We start from the raw sequence: 18,462 nt of genomic DNA, 5'->3' as shown, positions 1-18,462 counted from the left end.
TTATTTATAGTAATTGGAGTTAACATGCTAGGTTGATATATAATATATATAGAAACATGGAAAATATTACTGCATCAAAACATACATCAATGATGATGGAATTAATCAATAAACAAACTGATGAAGAAAACAAAGTTTATCACTTTATTTTTTTATTCAATATAAAATTGTATTTGACACCAGATTTAATGATAAATTCGTGGCACTATTTTTATCCATTGCATCCCCCTTTGGCTTCATGCAAAATTGGCTCCAACTGACAACATCAATATGTAAAACAGTTTTGCATATTTGTGGCTGAACCCTAAACCCTTCATAAAGGCATATTTGTTTATTTTGACACATTTCTTATAATTTTCTGTCTTTGGTTAGTTTTCTGTTGAACAATGCTACTAATGGACTAAATGACTAAAAACGGTAAAAGTAATAATAATAAAAAAAAAAACGTATAGAGAAAGAGAATGGCATAGTTGAGTGACACTCATAACCCCAGAGGTTGAAAAGCTCCATGCTGGTATTTCACTAGAATTAGTGCTATAGTGTGTGAAAAACAAGAGAGGGAGCTGTAAAGCATAATGTCATTATTGCATATAACTGATTTGACGTCATCGCAGACCTTCACATCACTCAGGAGTACATTGTCAGCTGCAGCCACTGTGAACAGACATAATTTCATTTATAATTATATATTACAGAACCTTTTATACCCAGTAAATTTGATACTATTTTTAAGAGAATGTAACTTTGTGTCATTAAGTTGTAAAGATATCAACATTTTCTTACCTCCTGAATATTGACCTTGATTGTGCCATCATTGTCTTTGTCAAGAGTCTTGAAGGCACCTGAAGTCAACAAAAAAACACGGATAAGTATCTTTAACACTTTATTAAATAAAGAATCATTTATTATTCTGTATAAAATTACTGACACATAGCTAAAAGGGTCATTAATTTATTAAAATTTATCAATTTAATTTTTAATAATTAAAAAAATATGCGAACACTAACTATCTGTAACGTTTAGATAGTCAAAAACGACTATTTACCAAGTCAGCTAAAAAATCTTATTTTGAACTTGTTTGCTCTGAGACATCATATATTATAGATGATCTTAATATATATACTGAAGGAATTAACAAAATGGCTGAATTTTCCAATAGCCTACAGGGGGAGCAACAAGTAACCAAACTGAGTAAATTTGATAAAATACCTTTACTCCCTAAACAGCTGCTCATATAGATTGCATGAAATGGACTGATTAACAATGTTTTCTTTCTTTATTGCAGACATCCCACCTTGCAAAAAACAAATTTCCGGAAGGTAGTGCATATGAATGCGTAAAAATAAATAATATAATATTCACATAAGCCGCGTGTTACGGGTTAATAAGCGATTTCAATCAAATCAAAATTTGAAACGCATCAAATTTTCACTGGTCAAAACACCAGGTGTCACCGATAATGCGTCTTGGCTGACCACTTGTGATCGGATTACCAAAAAACGCATCTTAATACTGGGTTGAAACAGGGCTTCTCTCTCGCTTGCTCGATCTCTGGGATATTGTGAATAATCTGCGGCCGTCAGGGAGCCACTATCAAAATGCTGGGAGACTTCCGGAACTTCGTGGAGAGGTGGGATGCCTTTTATTGTGCTGATATTTTCCAGTAGCCTTCAGGTTACACACCACACTCATGTTTTGATATTTGCTAGTCAGAGACATGTGGTATTGGGGGTAGGGGGAATTCTTATTATAGAAAGCATTTTATTGGACAAACATTTGTAGTGCCTGTGAGTGCAAGCCGAGTCATCATCCAACTCAAGCAGTACACTAGCACATGGCTTCAAAGCAGACATGAACCAAAGGACATAAAATAAGAGTAAGAGTACACAATAAACTTGCCTTGTAGCCGTCACTTTATTTAACGACTACTAAACAAGCCATCTTTCAAAATAGGGAAAATAAGACCAAGTCAGTGTTTACATTTCCAGACCATGTTACTCCTTTGTTTCCTCATCATTTCCTGTACTCTACTCGGCGTACACCTAGAGCTATTAAACACTAAGAAAGAAACCATTTCACTCAGCTAAAACTATTTAAAAAGTATTTTTTTCCTTTATTATCAACTTACGGCACATGGCATCAAGTCTCACAAGGCAGCCGATGTAATTGTCAAAATCCATGTTTCCACTCTCATCGCTATACCTGCGAATAAGCATCTGAAAGAGTTGCTCATTCAGTGGGAAACCTGATGGAGGCACAAGAGATTATACAGAGGATGAACACACAGTTCAAATGTGATCAGCACAATGCATATATATTAAAGGACAAGTGTGCCCATTTTTAATCTGTTTCATGTCGGCAGTATATGAAGTGTACTCCATGTTACTAGCAACCTAATCTCCTGGTTTATTTGAAAGGAAAAGCAGACTTCTGACAGCTCCAGGGCTACTGTTAAAACTACAGATTGTACTTCCACATTTTGTATTGCTGCTCACGGATGGTCAGATCGAACCCAGTGCATTATGGGTGTTGAAGTTTCTTTTTGGCAAAAGGGAATACCACAGCCCTATTCTCTGTTTTCTATAGTCATGTAGAACCAGTTTTTTTCTACTGCATAGACAGCAAAGTTTTTATTAAAAACCCATCTTGTCAGTGGTGAGTTACCCCTTTAACATCACTGAGAACAGAGCTATTGTGCCAGCCTTGTTTAGGGACCAGTTCCCACTGGACTGAAAATAGCACAGGACTAATATTGGCCAAGATAATTTTTACCAACCAGTCTTATAATCAATACAACGTACATCCATTAATTGGGTTTTGTTAATGTTATTATTACAGGTGAGGATGATGTAAATCCACAATGGGTGTTTACCTGCAGCTTTGAAGGCACCTGGAAGCTCATCTGCTCCAATAGTTCCTGAGCGATCCCTGTCATAAGCCTTATAAACTGCCTATAAAACAGACAGTAGCTTAGTTATGTTAACTTCGTTCTCTTGTTTTTTTCTTAATGCAAAGTTCCATTTTCTGTACATTCATAAGAAAACATGTAAATTCAATCAGCAATACGAATAGATCAAACACAACAACATACAAATACCCAGCGTAGTTAAATCAAATCTCTAGTTTAAAATCACAAAGCCAAATCTTCAAGCTGCCGTTGTTACATTCTCTACTCACCTGCCATTTCTTGATGTTGTTCCAGAGGTGTTTAAACTCATGGAAGCCCAATTTACCTGTGCTGTCACTCTGGAGCACAATGTCAAGATCAAACACCATCAAAAATCTGAACATCAGACTCAAAGATTTAAAAATAATAATAATGGTATCGGTTGTCGGAGCTGAAAGTCTCATGGGCAGCACACAAACATGTAGTATGATTGTACTTCAGGCAACCCGAGTTCGACTTTTTTGGCGGCGCAGCTGACTTTTATTTCTACAGTGCTGAGAACGCCAGAGCCTGAGCACACAGCGCTCCTATTCTAGATTAGTTTATGATCTGTTCAACAGTCATGTCTAATACGTTATTAGATACTGTTATACAAAGAAAGTATACAGTATATGAAAAAGTATTAGTGTTTGCCATGTGGTTGATGTCCAGTGTCGCTAGCTGAGCAGAAGTACATAATTTTGTTTTGCTTGGTCGAAAGTTGCGTTGGATTTTCTCCTTAGCGTAAAGGTTAAGAGGTCCATCTATCACTGTTTTCCATGTTTGTAGAGTTAGTTTGTGGGGTAAAAATATAGGTTTATAATCTGTGTGAGTACACAACTTTTTTTTAAACGGCGAGTGCTGGTGTTTGGCGTGTTATTGCCGATTGCGTACGATTAAGTCACTGGTAATTCCTATTGTGCTGGGTTAGACCCTACTCTGAAAGTAGGAGCTAATTTAGCTCCCCCAAAAGGAGTTCCTAGAACTAAAATCATTTCTAGTTTCTGCGGTGCGAACACGTCAAAAAGCAGGTACTTCCCTTTAACTTTGCTTCCTGTCTACTGTAACTACCCTATCGCAATAAAGGCAAAAAATTTACTGTATTGGTTGATATTAGATATATATTTGCTAATTGCTAATCTTCACATTTATATTACCTTTGATATCATCTAACAACCATTCAATCAAAATGAATATCTATCTTTCACACTGTACATTAGTGCTGGGCGGTTTACCGGTTCATACCGAATACCGGTGTTTATTTTTGTTACGATATGAATTTTTAATATACCGCAAAACCGGTGTATGTCGCTTTAATCGGAACGCGGCGCTGCGCGACACAGTCTCACCCCTCATTTACAACACACGTCTGCGGCGCATTACAGCTGCGACAAGGTTTTATTCCGTCCTCCACGTGGTGCGTCAAAATAGACCAGGCGCCTATATTTAGCGAAGCGGCGCGGAGAGCCGCTTCTGGGAAGCTTCGATCTGAAACACAAGCATTGACTAGAATGGGCACGAGACGTGTGGGGGTGAGAGTCTTTTTTTCTTGCGGCGCGCGTGTTTTTATACTGTATTAACGTATATGAAGTGAACTGACGGTCTTTAGAAAAGTTTCTTTGTTATTACGATTGAATCTTTCTTTATCTTTCCTGATAAAGCAGTGTTTATGAGCGTTGCTGCTTTGTGTACAGCCGTTACCGGGGAAACCACTGTTTCTGCCGCTCCTAAAGCGCGTCCTGCTGGCACCTCTTTGTAATCAGCCTTGCAAACCTGTATTATTAATATTAGTGTGGATTTTTTCTATAATATTCACTCATGACAATAAAATAGGGCATTAAAAGTAAATCTACTGCACTATTTCCTCTCTCACTCAGTAGAAAATGTGGTAAACACCCATCATGCTTGAGAAAAAAAAACCACACAAAAAAAAACCGGTAAAAACCGTGAAACCGGTATAATTTAGAAAAAAACCGTGATGTTGATTTTTGGTCGAACCGCCCAGCACTACTGTACATTATAATGTTGTGATGTCTAAATTCTCTTGTACCATCTAAAATAATTGATTTTGTTTTAATTTTAGTCAAGACAAAATTGTATATCCATTTACAGCCAACAAAATAATTATCTTTCTGTCAGTATCGGCCAGAATTATTGTAATAGATTTTCCGCTAAAATCAGCGATTTTGTATTCAAGCAATTGTTCAGATCAAACAATGAAGGATACATCCATGACAGCCACCATACTTCTACATGACTCGATGGTAAAGCCATCTGTCTTCAGATCACCATCTGCAATACCATACAGGGCAGAGGGAATCAGCATTACACAGCAGCAAACATCAGACACACACATACCCCCACATACCACTCACGTTTGGAGATGATTCTGTTGAGGATGTTCATCAGTTCATTGGGGCTTACTTCCATGTCCTGAAACAAAAGGAAATGTTTCACAACAGTCAGCGTTTATTGTACGTATCGGTGTATATATGAATATTTGTTTGCGTAATACTAACATCGCCAGCGAGCTGCTGGAACACTTTACGGAACTGCTTCTCTTCCTCTGACTCGTTGACCTCAGCATAAGCCAGCGGTCTGCGGGGCGGGGGCTGGGGAAGGATCTCAAGACTATCAGCATCTCCAATGCAAATATGCCTTAAATTTACTAAAATATTTAAAAATTACTAATATATTACTCTGGAATGGTCCTAATATAGAACTCTCCATCATTCATGTTTTAACTAAGCTACCAGATACACACTGTACAGTGTCTTTTATGATACAGGTAACACTTTGATTAATTTTTAGCAGTTGGATTTATTTACTAAAACATAAAAAAGCATTTGACAAAGAATAAATCATACTAGATATAGCTCTTCAAAAGTCTAAAAGGTTTTTCAAGCCCAGTTTTTCAGGAAGCAACGTAAATAGGTGACACCATAATCATTATGTGATAACAAAGTGATTGACAAATGCATTCTCTCAATTTGTCTATTGCCCTATAATCTGTTCCTCAACAAAACATTATTTTTTTTAACCATTTTTGTCCTTAATTGCCAAACTGAATATATCTAATATTAATACAATATGTATTTTTATGTACTTTAAATGATTTATCTACATTTCTATTAACCGATAATTTTTTTTATTGATTTGTTTTTTCAAATAATTCATCAATTACTTAATTAAATGATTTATTAATTACCCAAATGATTGAGTGCCACAATTGAGCCCCAAATATATTATTGCTTTCCATTCATAATTCACTTTTCAAAGAGTTCTGTAGAAATAATACAGATACTTTTATTATTATTGAGTGTACACATCAAAAATAAGGGTGCTACACTACACAACACTGCAGGATTCTTTCTATTGGCTCTTTCTTGAAACAGATCAGAGATGACTGACAAGTAACCATCAGAGACACTCTCACACTGAGAGCTCCTGTTACTCACAGGTTCAGAAGGCACAAACTGGCCGGGGTCGATGTTGCTGTGGAAACAGGATGAGAAGGCATAATTATGATTTCTAATCAACTACACATTCACAAGAAGTCACAGTTGTACACTTTGGTACAGTATTTCCATCTTATTAATAAACAAATATTACTACCACGACAGCAGTACTACTGATCCCAACTCTAAAAAAAGAAATAAGATAGTGGATGCAGAACAGTCTGTTTATTGAACATATATTACTGCAAAGTTACAAGACTGTCCTTATTATAGCTTATAAAGGAATGAACTACAGTCCCACAAAGCGCTTAAATGAATTAAAGTCAATTTAAATTATTTGATTTATAGTCATTAGATAAAAGTTAAACAATAACACATTTTAAGAAGTATAACAGAAGCAGTAATTTAGCCTCTCTTCCATTCTTAAGTGTTATAGACAGAAGAGGATGAAAAAACAGTAGATGTGACATCATCAACCCGTGTGTGGTTTAGAGCAGAGCTGCACCATATATCGAAATAAATTTGATATTGTGATATGGTATAGCGTGATTGTCAAATTGCCCAGGCTGCCATTTAAATAAATAAATATATGTGCTTTTCAGAGTGAGGTACATCATGTATTTCTCATTTTTTTGTTTTACATGTTTTTTGTTATTATTTTGTTTAATATATTTAATAAATCACAATAAAATCATAATTATTATTTTATGGTCATACTGAAATGGTCAAAAACTGAATGTGGCCTATAAAATTCACGTGAAAAAAAAAAAAAAAAAACTCTGTTCACGGTTTGAGTTGGTTCTTGTAAACCCAAGTACGACCACCCAAGTTGTCAAGTTTTTCGATCCGCCCTCACAAGGAATTTTCAGCTCCTTTTTAAAATTATTTTTATTTGACATGCATATGCATGTGAGCTGCTCTTGTCAATGCAATTGGTATCTGTGGCCCATCTTATCTGGCATTGTAGCTTTGTGAAAGGGCTGTAGAGGAATGTGTCTATGTTTATTGTTGATCAAACTTGTCCAGATTTGTTTTTTGAAAATGTAATGTTTGGTTATTTAAAGCAGTGTTTCTCATCTTCAGCTACCTACCAGAATGTTTTAGGTGTCTCACTAATTTAAACACCTGATTCAGAAAATCAGCTTCTCAGTGTGTTGAACAGGAAGACATCTAAGTGATTGTGTTCATATCAGCAGCAAACTGTACCGGAGTTCATAGGAACCGAACTCTGGTGTGCACAAAAAGTGCTAGTGTAAAAAGCATCCTAAAACATTCTGGGAGGTGGGTCCCGAGGACTGGAGTTGAGAAACACGGTGTTAAAGTATGATAACAGTGTTAAAAATCAGGGGTATTTAATTTTATAATTGTATGAGTTCCAATTTTCTCTCTACAGGTACATGTGTTTCAAATCACTAATAGGAAAGCTATAAATATTAGCTTGGTCTCTTTTTAAGATCATGTATAATACCATAGTTGTGTTTTTATTTGTAGGATTAAATGTAGGATTATTTATTTTTTCCTGTTTTTGTTGTTTGAAGCATTATAATAATAATAAAGTGAGATTCCAGCTTCAGAGGCTGGCTTACATATGGATGAAAGAGAGCAGGTTTGTGGTGAAATATTGCCTCACCTGACCACATCAATAATGCCTCCAAGGAATTTCTTGGCTAGGAACATCTTGTGGCACAAATGGTTCACTCACTTCCTGAGAGGAAGAAGAAAGCAAGAATAACGTCTCTGAATTGTTATACATACATTATAGTCACTAACAGAACCACACCAAACTTAAATACATTAGTATACACACATTATTCATAGCAACACAAATTACATTAAAAAGCACGTTTGTTGAAAGGTTTCACAGAAATATGAGCTCACATGGGGTTTGCGAATGTCAATCATGTTAAAAACTGCGGACACACCTACTACAAGTATGTTCCCCATCCATCCACCACCCACACTAATTAAACCGCAAGAGAGAAAAAAACTCACACATGTACCAAGCGAAGTAACGTTATGTATAAAACGACGATTAAATAGAGTTTAGATGCAATCCATGGGCGTTTTCATCTTGGCAAATCGCATGAAATACGGACCATAGGTTTGTAGACGTTTGTTTTTTTCGTCAGCAGAAAAACTTCTCCTGGTAACAGTATTTGTTAGTCCTCTTTAAAAAATAAGGCTTAGCAATAAAATAATAATCAAGCATGAGTGTGTTTTTAGATGCTCAACCAAATTTGGAAGCGAGTAAAACATGCTAGCACGCTAAACAAGCTAACGTTACCTGGCATGTATCCGCATTAATCAAGTAAAACCCGCAAATTACTTACATTTACTGGGCAACATTTTTGCTAGTAAACGTGTACGAATCATTTTAATTAGCTGTTAAGCGCGTAGAAAGAATACACTTACCAGAAAAGAGAGAATGGGGTAAATGTAAACTGTCGCCTGTCACACGGCAGTACAGTTCGCATCTGACAGGATACGCGGATTCTAAAATAAGTTACGCAAACAGCGTAAATGTCAGAGTGAAAAAAAAAAAAGAACAGTCTATGGTGAAAACACAACCCACATTCCAAAAGAGCTAAACGCAAACATCGTAGAGAAAGACCATCCCATATTTCCACGAATTTAAGGAGGGAAAGGCGCGACACTTGAGCGACTAGTTAGGTCAGACCGGTACAGGATAATACAAAGAGAGTTAAAACACTAACGTTACAACAGTCAGAAAATACAGCAATACACTTCATTTATTTAGTTGTAAAATAGCCATTTGTTTATCTTTTCACTGAAAATGGTCAATGTAGATGTGTTTGTACAAGATTAGACAACCCTGTAGACCTTTCAGGCTTCAGAGGACAAATATTTCAAAGGCTGCTGCATAAATGGCACCCATTAAGATATCTACAGTAAGATATCCTTAAAGACACTACTAATGCTTTGCATGGACAATAATATATTGTAAGTTGTAGCCACTTTTGTGTATTGCATTTACAGACTTTGCTTTAAGGGTGTAAACATGAATAACCTGTTTGTCTAGTTCAAAGTTCAGTCAAGTCTTTGTATGCGTTACTTCTTGCCAAGCAACAGATTGGCCCGGACAACTTTGGGAACGTGGCGGATGGTAAGGGAGACTCTGGTGCTTCGGGGCAAGGTGTTGCCCACGTGAGCACCCGTTGATGAGAGATTTACCACATGCTTTGACAAAATATCCTCAGCAACTCCTTGAATACCGTGCAGGTAACACTTGTACATATCATCCTGGAGAATCAGCAGACTTTTTCGTTGTACCAACAGCGATAGTGTGTAGCGGCTTTTTTCTGTTTGAGGAACTTCAGACTGCAGAGAGAGGAGGATACCATTAAGAGACTGATGTTTGATAGTTAGATGAGATTGTTAGTGTGAGTCTGTCTGCTGCTACCTGAGTCTCACAAACAGGCTTGTAGAAATCTAGAACCGTATGAGAACCTAGACTGATAGTTGTTACTGTGGGGTGATACAGTGGTCCATCCACATGAGGCTGAGGGAGAGAAGGTTGAAATGAAAAAGGGTGGGTTAAAAATGATAACTACAGGAAATTAAAAAGAAATCCACTCACTCGCCTTACCATAATTCCCTCCCCAGGCTTGTATTCATTTACAAGCACATGATTAGCTGCCTTTCCTGCAAAAGCTCCAAGAGCAGATATTTTCTCTGTGTACTTTAGCAGCCAATCAGGGAGCTTTTCAGTGAGCATTCCTTTGGGATTTGGCAATCCACCTGTAAAAGAAAGTACAAATTATTTCAATGATGAATGAAAATACATAATTTTTTATAAATATATCCCATATTTATTTTTGATGTCATCAAACAGAAATAAGATAAAGTATATCTGACTATAGTGATTAACCCTATGAAGTCTATTGTACAGTTGTGTCGACCTTGATTTATTGCAATATTAAAGTGTTCAGTTTTATTTTGATTTTAGAAAATAAACATGATTGCAAAGCAATGACTCACTGGCAAGTCAAGTGCATATTTATTGTCATTCCTCTATATAACAGGTATACATTGGAACAAGATGGCATTTCTTCAGGACCATGGTGCAACACGGAACATTTTACAAGACTACATAAGTGTATATATATTTATATATAGGCTCCCTACCGCCTCAGACCAAAGAGAGAGAGAAGCGCGTGCGACCACCGGACACCGCCCCCTTACCTGGACCCATCTCTTCACTACCCGTCCTTCACGATTCCCTGGCACGATGAGGACACCAGATCCCCTTTTGTTTTAACACTTTATTTCCCCCATTTTTGGACATTTTTATGTTTATTTACTTTAATAAATGCCACTCCAAGGCCTGACACCACTCCCACTGTGTCTGTCTATTGCTCATCCCCGCAACAATATATATATATATATATATATATATATATATATATACACATATATAAAATAAATAAATAAATAGTAATACTGAATATGAAGTTGTAAACATGGAATATGATTATTTTATGGCATAGCAGCACAAGTATAGCAGCAATACTAGTAAAGTGACTGATGCAGTTACTTTATGCAAGTACAGTTTGCAGTAGTACTGAGTCTTACTGGGTAAGTGTGTGTATAATGATATGAATGTTTAATGGATTAGGTGTTCGACAAACCCAGGTATGAACCTTACTAGGTATGAGTCTTATTGGGTTAGGTGTTCGACTAACCCAGGTATGAACCTTACTAGGTATGATGAACCTTACTGGGTATGGTGTTATGAGTCTATAACACCATTTATGATGTTCAACTAACCCAGATGAGTATTGGGTAGGGCTGCACGATATTGAAGAAAAATGCGATAACTCATTAAATAATGCGATATTCGATATGCGATAATGCTTAAAGTGTGTAAAAAAACTTTATCTTTAAAATATATTTAAAATGATATAACCTACATACGTGTTTCACATTCTTTTTGTGACAAGAAGACATCCCTACAGCTTCTGAAAGTTAACAGCAGTGTTTTACTGTAGCATAAGAAGTGTTATATTAACATCAGTGTAAACCACGGGTCAGGTTATCCTACATTAGGGTTATTTAACAACAGAAATTGAATAATCAAAAAAAAAAGCCTGCTTATATTTTTTACTGTATTAATTAAATATATACTGATTCTTATTAAAGCTACAAAAGTTATTCAGCCAAGAGCAGTGAGTGATTTTCTCTTTGTCTTTTCTTCATGACCCCAGCTCAATATGCATATTACAGTTTACACATTTGCGATATTTCGATAATTTCAATATATTGTGCAGCCCTAGTATTGGGAGGCAGCCGGGTGTTCTGAGTAATCTCACTGTCTCAGGGAAAAAACTGTTCCGAAGTCTGCTGGTGGTGGCATGGATGCTGCTTTACCTATATTCTGCCAGATGGCAGAAGGGTGAACAATCCATGAAAGGGTGAGAGGGGTCATCCGCAATACGAATGGCTCTGCGGATGCAATGTCTCATAGTTGTTGAGGAGTAGTGCATCTTTGAGCCTACATTCAGTACAAGTAAATTACTGTCTGACCCTGTCTGTGAAACCAGGCCTAAGACTTTTCTCAAGTCGTATTGTCATTTTTTCTGTAAGGTATCTGTACATTTACTCAAGTATGGTATATCATTTACTCTTTAAACCTCTACTATTGTATCATATATTTTAATACATTCATTTTTAAGGTCTCTAAATTATTAACTGGATTGAAGCTTTGCTGAAAATCCTGTTCCGCATAATATACTACATGTCTTTTGCCCTCTGACTGATAGTTCATACTACTTATTTATAAAGTAGAAGGCCTTTTAGTATAATTCTTAAAATGGCCACCTTCTGGTCATGATACATGTCTTTTTGCTGTGAAATCTGTAATGATGAGTAAACGTAAGAATAACTTTTACATTGTTAGTAATATTTCAAAGTGAAAATTTACTGGACTGAAGCAACTTTACTTGAGTATCCATACATAATGTTTTAGAAAAATGTTAAAATATATAAAATATGATACTACAGGTTTTTGAGGAATGTTTGTTTGTACATCTCAATCATCATCGTATTGTATTCCCTTATAGGTTTGTGTCACACAATTTTAACTACAGAGCTTTGATAGTAAAAATAAGCATTTAAATATCATCTTAATAAGGCATATTATTGGGAGATATATAGTAAGTGACAACTGATATGAATATGCATTTTATGTAGTAGTCTGCTATTCTGCTGTAAAAATCTCATTGATTTACATCACAATCGATCAGAATTTTATCTTAGTTTTTGGACATATAAATAACATCTGCACCAAATTGCATAGTTTGGGCCTCTGAAGAAAACTGGCTCCATATTATCTCTAATTCTCTATATCATACTATATAAGGGGCAAAAACACCTGATGTATTAAATATGATACAAATCTTTAAACACATAAGCACTTATGTAATAAACTGCACATAATAAACTATTCCATTAAAAAGTGCGTATGTAGTGTGTGTCAAACTGCCTATACTGACCCCAGTTTTGTAGCCTCCTCCCTGACAACTGTGTCCACTTGGGTTTGGGAGCTCTGTATACCTTACAAAAGAGACACAGGCCAGAGTGTAAACGACAGACGACATGTTATGTAGGTGTAGAAAGTAGGAAACCAAACCATTTAAAAGTCCTACCTGCTGCAACAGATACTCCTCCTCAGTCTCCGTTATAAAATTTGGAATATAATAAATAGTTGGAGGAGCCTAAGTATTAACATTGAGTAAAAAAATTAAGTAAAAAACAATAATATGCGTTCATTCAAACATTACATTCATGACAAATTACCTCTTTCACAATGAATTTTTCCAGGTCAGTAGCAATGTTAATGTTACATGGATTTGCCATCGTTCTTGTGAATATTTAACCATCGCAGATTTATTGGCAATGCAAGCAAATGACTGTCGTTCCACGAGTATCTAAACAAACGTTCTTCAAAAGCAACTACGTCTAAACATAAGATGACAAACATAAAAAAAAACCCTTCACTAATGTTTACAGTGGCATCTAAGTTTTAAATCACTGAACTGTTGCTGAATGAGCAGGATGTGTTAGGTATGAAGTTTCCTCGCGTACTGTCGTGAGTAAAGCACGTGACTTCCCCGTCGCCGCCTGGAGGTTCGGAGCGGTACTGCGCATTCAGAGGAGGGCGCTGTGACCATTGAGATGAATCGCCAAGAATGTACGCATAAGCATAAATCTTCTCAATAGAAGACCATGATATTTTAATGAAAGAAGTACACGAATGCCTCCAAGACACTAAAGACAATTCATATATATATTTATTTACAAAAACAAATAAATTCTTTAATAAAATTAGATAGCCAGAGATGTTTCGCTTGTAAGTAAAGTGATAAAAGGATCATGAAACACTTGCGTTTGTGCTTGTAACTATAGGGACTACCTTTCTCCCCCATTCCAGCTGAAATACCCCCTCCCTCTCTATCGCTTTTTTTCCTCTCTTTTTCTCCCAACTCCCAATTTGAGCCTGCAGCGCTGCAGCTCCGGTTTCCATGGCAACGGCAGAGCAAGAGCCACATCTTGAATCAGCCATGGTTTCCTTCATTAATAGTTATTGATCAGGTGTGATAATGCTAACAATATCAACTCCAGGAGCACAGCGCGGACTGCATAAGCCTTCATCACTCTTGACCACTGCAAGCAGAGAGAGGAACAGACCAGCATGTAAATGGGGAAACCGGCCACTGCAGTGTGTGCTGCATAAACTGAGCGAGACCAACAACTGTGAAACACATCATAAAAATGTGAAGCATAATAAACATCATGTACTCCTTGTCTTGAACCCAAGTGCATTATAGAAATGCTAACAGCACACAACTGTTCTGATATGTGAACCATTATGGTTGAGTGTTGTAACGTGCATTTACCTGGTTGTAGTATTGCGGTTTTTGGGGAGTTTGGGTTGCCAGGGTTACGCAGAAATAGTGATGAATTCGTGACAGGAATACGCCTGTGTTCTTCTGACACACTCTCCTCAAAGCCACGCTCCACACAAAGTTGTCGCCTTGACAACATGATTTAATGATGAGATCCTCCCCTATACAACTATCTTTGAAAAACAGACACATCTATAGGAGAAAGCAGCAAAGCACAGTAATCTCACAGATTATATCCTTCTCCTATGATCAGACGAGAGTCGAGACACTGTTCTGCCATTTGAAACGGGGAAGGCTCGATTGTATTGCTCACATTTTTCCATAACGGTGTGTTTTCATGCAATTCTGATGTCCTTGAATGTCATTTAAGGAGACAGAGCATTACATTTGTTTAAATAAGTTGCATTTACAGCTGAGCTCTCCAAGATGAAACTGGACTGCTAATGGCACTAATGTTATAAATCATTTATTTTCTATTATTATTGTGGTCTCATACACTGCGCTTTAGATGCCTATAATCGATGTTGCGTAAACAATATTTTATTATTCACAGATATTTAATGATGTCTTTGACATTTAAAGATGCTGTATACTGTAAAAACTGCTGTTGCTGTAAAATGTATTTTTTAAGTACAATCAACTTGGATGTTTAAGTAATTTCAACTTAATATGGGCAACAATAAACTGACTTAAAATTAGTTGAATCTGGTATAACTTAAAAAAAATTGCTTTACTTATTTTAAAGTTAAAGCAAAAAACATATGTTTTCGTAACTTATTGATCACACAGGATGCATTTCTCCATTCCAGTGCGCTACTTTTCCATTGTTTTTCTTTGTAAAAACGCGGCTCTCATGTTAAAATCATTTCAACTTTTTTTTCAAAGCAAAAACGCGTACTGTGAAAGAGCCCTAATGCTGCACTGAGCTTTCCTGGGTTGCTGCTACAACGTACACGCTTGATATCCCAATGTGTCTAATGAAGTACTGATATAAAATAGTATGTGACATGTTCAGTAATGACTGAGATGTGTAAGAAAAAATGTAAATGTTTTGTACTTTCAAAAATCATGTCTTTTCTGCAATGCTGCCAATATTCTGGGCCCTCTGTATTTGTGTCTGTGTAAGCATAAAACGTGAAATGCATGGAAAAGTGATCATCCCATATACCATCAAAGGCTTTACCCATGAGAGCTTTGGAGGGTTCAACACTTTTAATGCATCATTTATGCCGTTTGGAATGGCTGCAAGAGAGACTGATAAAGAGAGACATAAAAAGACTGACAGATGGTTGTGGAATCAACATAATCAAAAATCATCTTTACAAAAAATTAAATACAAAATTCTTAACACAGATATGCAGAATGAGAAGAATTCATCTTCTTAAAAAAAAAAACATCAGTTTGACACCTAACCAATTAACTGTCTTCCAATACAACAGGTGTTGAAATATCAACAAGTTTAAAAATTCATGTCTGCGAAACATTACACTCTCTAGTAGGCCACTTTTCTGTCACAGATAGCAGATGCCTGATTTATCGGGTGAATAAGACATGCTTTTAATGAGGGGTTGTGTGCAGAGAAAAGATGTACTTGTCTCCTGTGGGACCTATGAAGTCATTGTACAAGACATAGTAAAATAACACATCGGCATATGTGAGTTTGAGCCCTCACACTTTGGCATTAGGCCACCAACCTTTTACATTCATTTTTGTCTGCATCATGACATTTCTGCATGTAGAAAAAGATTGACTTAACAGTGCATGTCTTATCACAAAATACATGCTGCTGTGAGACCAAATGTAGCCTATCCAAAAGCATTAATGACTGAAGTCTAAATTCTTGAAGTTCTGAAGGACTGGAAACACTGGGATCCTTAACTAAATTTCATCATGATAAAGAACCCCCTATGATCTTTTATTTTCATCATACATTGGATTTAATAAGTTGTCATGAGCCTTGTGCAGAGAAAATGAGCCCTTGGGTATGTTGTAATGAAACGTGCCTCTACTAAACACCAACAAAAAAAAAACAATTGATTTTATGACCCACAGAGTTAGTACCTCTGGGCCTCTAAATTAATTTTAGTTGTCCAGTGATGTCCCACTAGATGACACCCAGGCTTATTTGGTTAGTAGCCTAACTAGGAATAATAATTATTATTAAAAATGCAGCATACATGCAGCTATAATAGTCATTACAATTCAAGTCTTATCATAACTGGTAAAACCTTAAAGTAAAAGAAAGAAAACATCAGTATTTTTACTTTCTTTAGACAATGCGCAATTTCACTCAATATTACTATTAAGTACTGCAATGCCGTAAATGAGTCCTACCTGTCCCAATAAAAGTAAAACATGTTGAAGATTAGTTGACAGGCAATCGATTCATTAAATGATAAGCTATTTCCTCACAAAAGCAGTTTGTTCAGCGTAGTGAAGCCTCTTCTCCATTCACATCCATTAAAAAAATGGCATCTGGTCTCCTTTCCTGCGTACCACTCATAGACAGTAAAAGAAATGGACACAGCGACCCCATTGGATTCAACGGAGAAAAGTGAAGTCAATTAGAAGCACTCACTTCCTGATGGCTGAGCGTACTGCGCAGACTCAAACTGAGCTTGATGACGTAGATGTGACGTGAGCAACCAGTCTGTCTTCTAGTAGCTGTGCCAAGAGAAATCTGAATCATTCCCTTCCGAAACTTGCAGAGACGGAGAGTGTGAGTAGGAGGTGTCCATGAGCTAGGAGCAGGAGACACTTTTGCTAAGGATTCTGATTAATTATTTTGTCATTTTGCCTCCACGTCCACCCGATTGCCTGCGAGCTTCTCCTCCTGTCCATACGGTAATCTCTCTACTGTGCGACAGAGTCGCGTGGTTATGAGGCAATCGTTAGCCTATTTTTACAAAAACTGCTTCTACGGGGCCATAACGTAAGATACAAGGTAATGGAGCCTTTTATACATTTTCGTGTTTCTTTAGAAATAAATAATGGACAAATGGAGTCTTTAATTGCCTCAGATGTAAAGTTATTCGCTGTCAAAGTGACGCCAAAATGAATGGGAGTCAATGGAATGCTAACAGCAGGTGATGGTCTGCTAATCAATGGCGGCCCCCGGGGAAGCTTCAGTTTTTTCTGAAAGATTACCCCATTGGTACCACCACAGCCACAGCGTTAGCATTAGCCGTTACAGTTTTTTGGCTAAAGGTTGAAGGCTTGTCTTCTAGTGCTTTGATTGGACCCTTTTCACATTTCATCATAGTTGGGTAAATTTCTAAAGCGGTGAAAGAGACTACTATATTTTTCGTGTTCCCATTTGCTCAAATAACAAAGGAAAAACTCCAAAATAATGTTTTCACAACTTTCAAAAAGAAGAAAAAATAGAGAGAGATTGATAACGCAAGCCCGTAGGCAGGGGGGGGGGGGGGGTTCGGGTGGTTCGAACGAATGCTTGTGACAAATATTCTGGGTTGTTGTTTCAAATTAATATGATTATTGTAGCTGGACGTGTGTGTGTGCCGCGCATACCTGTCAACACTCCCGTGTTTCCCGGGTTTCTCCCATTTTTCATGTATTTATGCCCATCTCCTGGACCCCTCCCGGCAGAGATGGGCATAAATACATGGAAATGTATTTAAAATACAAATACAAAATACTGTGTGAAAAAATGTATTTAAATACAAATACAGTATTTTGTATTTTGAAAATACACAAAATACATGTGAAATTGTCACAGTGAATGAAGAAACTACATAGGCCTACTGACTTTTCATTCCTAACCTCATCTCTGCCCTCTCTTTCTTTCTTTCTTTCTTTCTTTCTGGCAATTACAAATAAACGCCTTCAAAATAGCAGCCATTTATATAGGCTACTTATTTCTGGTTACAATGTAGTCTATTACTTGTGGTGAACATTTTATTAAAAAATTTATGATTTATTAAAAAAATCATAATGTATGTAAAACTGTCCAGGAAAGAATATGGATGGGCGATATGACCAAAATCTCAATTTTACTTCACAGTAACAGTATCATGGTTTCACAATTCTCAATATCAGTTTTGATTCCACAGAATAAACTGAATTTCAAACTCTTTTGAGTATTTTTTTTTTTTTGCAGGTAGTCCAATGCTTTTTAAAGGGGTAATATAATGCC

General features: G+C 36.6%; 2 protein-coding genes across 2 annotated transcripts; both read right to left on the bottom strand.

The window, feature by feature from the left end:
* Positions 1–121: 121 nt before the first annotated feature.
* capns1a (calpain, small subunit 1 a) lies at positions 122–8,886 on the bottom strand. Its single transcript, XM_081367238.1, has 11 exons — positions 8,797–8,886; positions 8,015–8,089; positions 6,385–6,421; positions 5,446–5,538; positions 5,302–5,359; positions 5,154–5,218; positions 3,178–3,246; positions 2,873–2,951; positions 2,129–2,245; positions 784–842; positions 122–654 (listed from the first exon to the last, which is right to left on the bottom strand). The coding sequence occupies exons 2-11, from the start codon at positions 8,059–8,061 to the stop codon at positions 628–630; spliced, it is 651 nt and encodes a 216-aa protein (XP_081223364.1). The 5' UTR covers positions 8,062–8,089; positions 8,797–8,886; the 3' UTR covers positions 122–627.
* alkbh6 (alkB homolog 6) lies at positions 8,797–13,526 on the bottom strand. The gene is made up of 6 exons (XM_081367237.1): positions 13,201–13,526; positions 13,050–13,118; positions 12,897–12,957; positions 9,992–10,143; positions 9,806–9,904; positions 8,797–9,723 (listed from the first exon to the last, which is right to left on the bottom strand). Exons 1-6 carry the CDS (start codon positions 13,258–13,260, stop codon positions 9,454–9,456), a joined length of 711 nt encoding a protein of 236 aa, XP_081223363.1. The 5' UTR covers positions 13,261–13,526; the 3' UTR covers positions 8,797–9,453.
* Positions 13,527–18,462: the final 4,936 nt, after the last annotated feature.

Source organism: Scardinius erythrophthalmus (assembly GCF_964197995.2).
Source record: "Scardinius erythrophthalmus genome assembly, chromosome: 5".
In the NCBI taxonomy this organism is placed as follows: domain Eukaryota; kingdom Metazoa; phylum Chordata; class Actinopteri; order Cypriniformes; family Leuciscidae; genus Scardinius; species Scardinius erythrophthalmus.
This window is presented reverse-complemented; position numbering and strand designations above follow the sequence as displayed.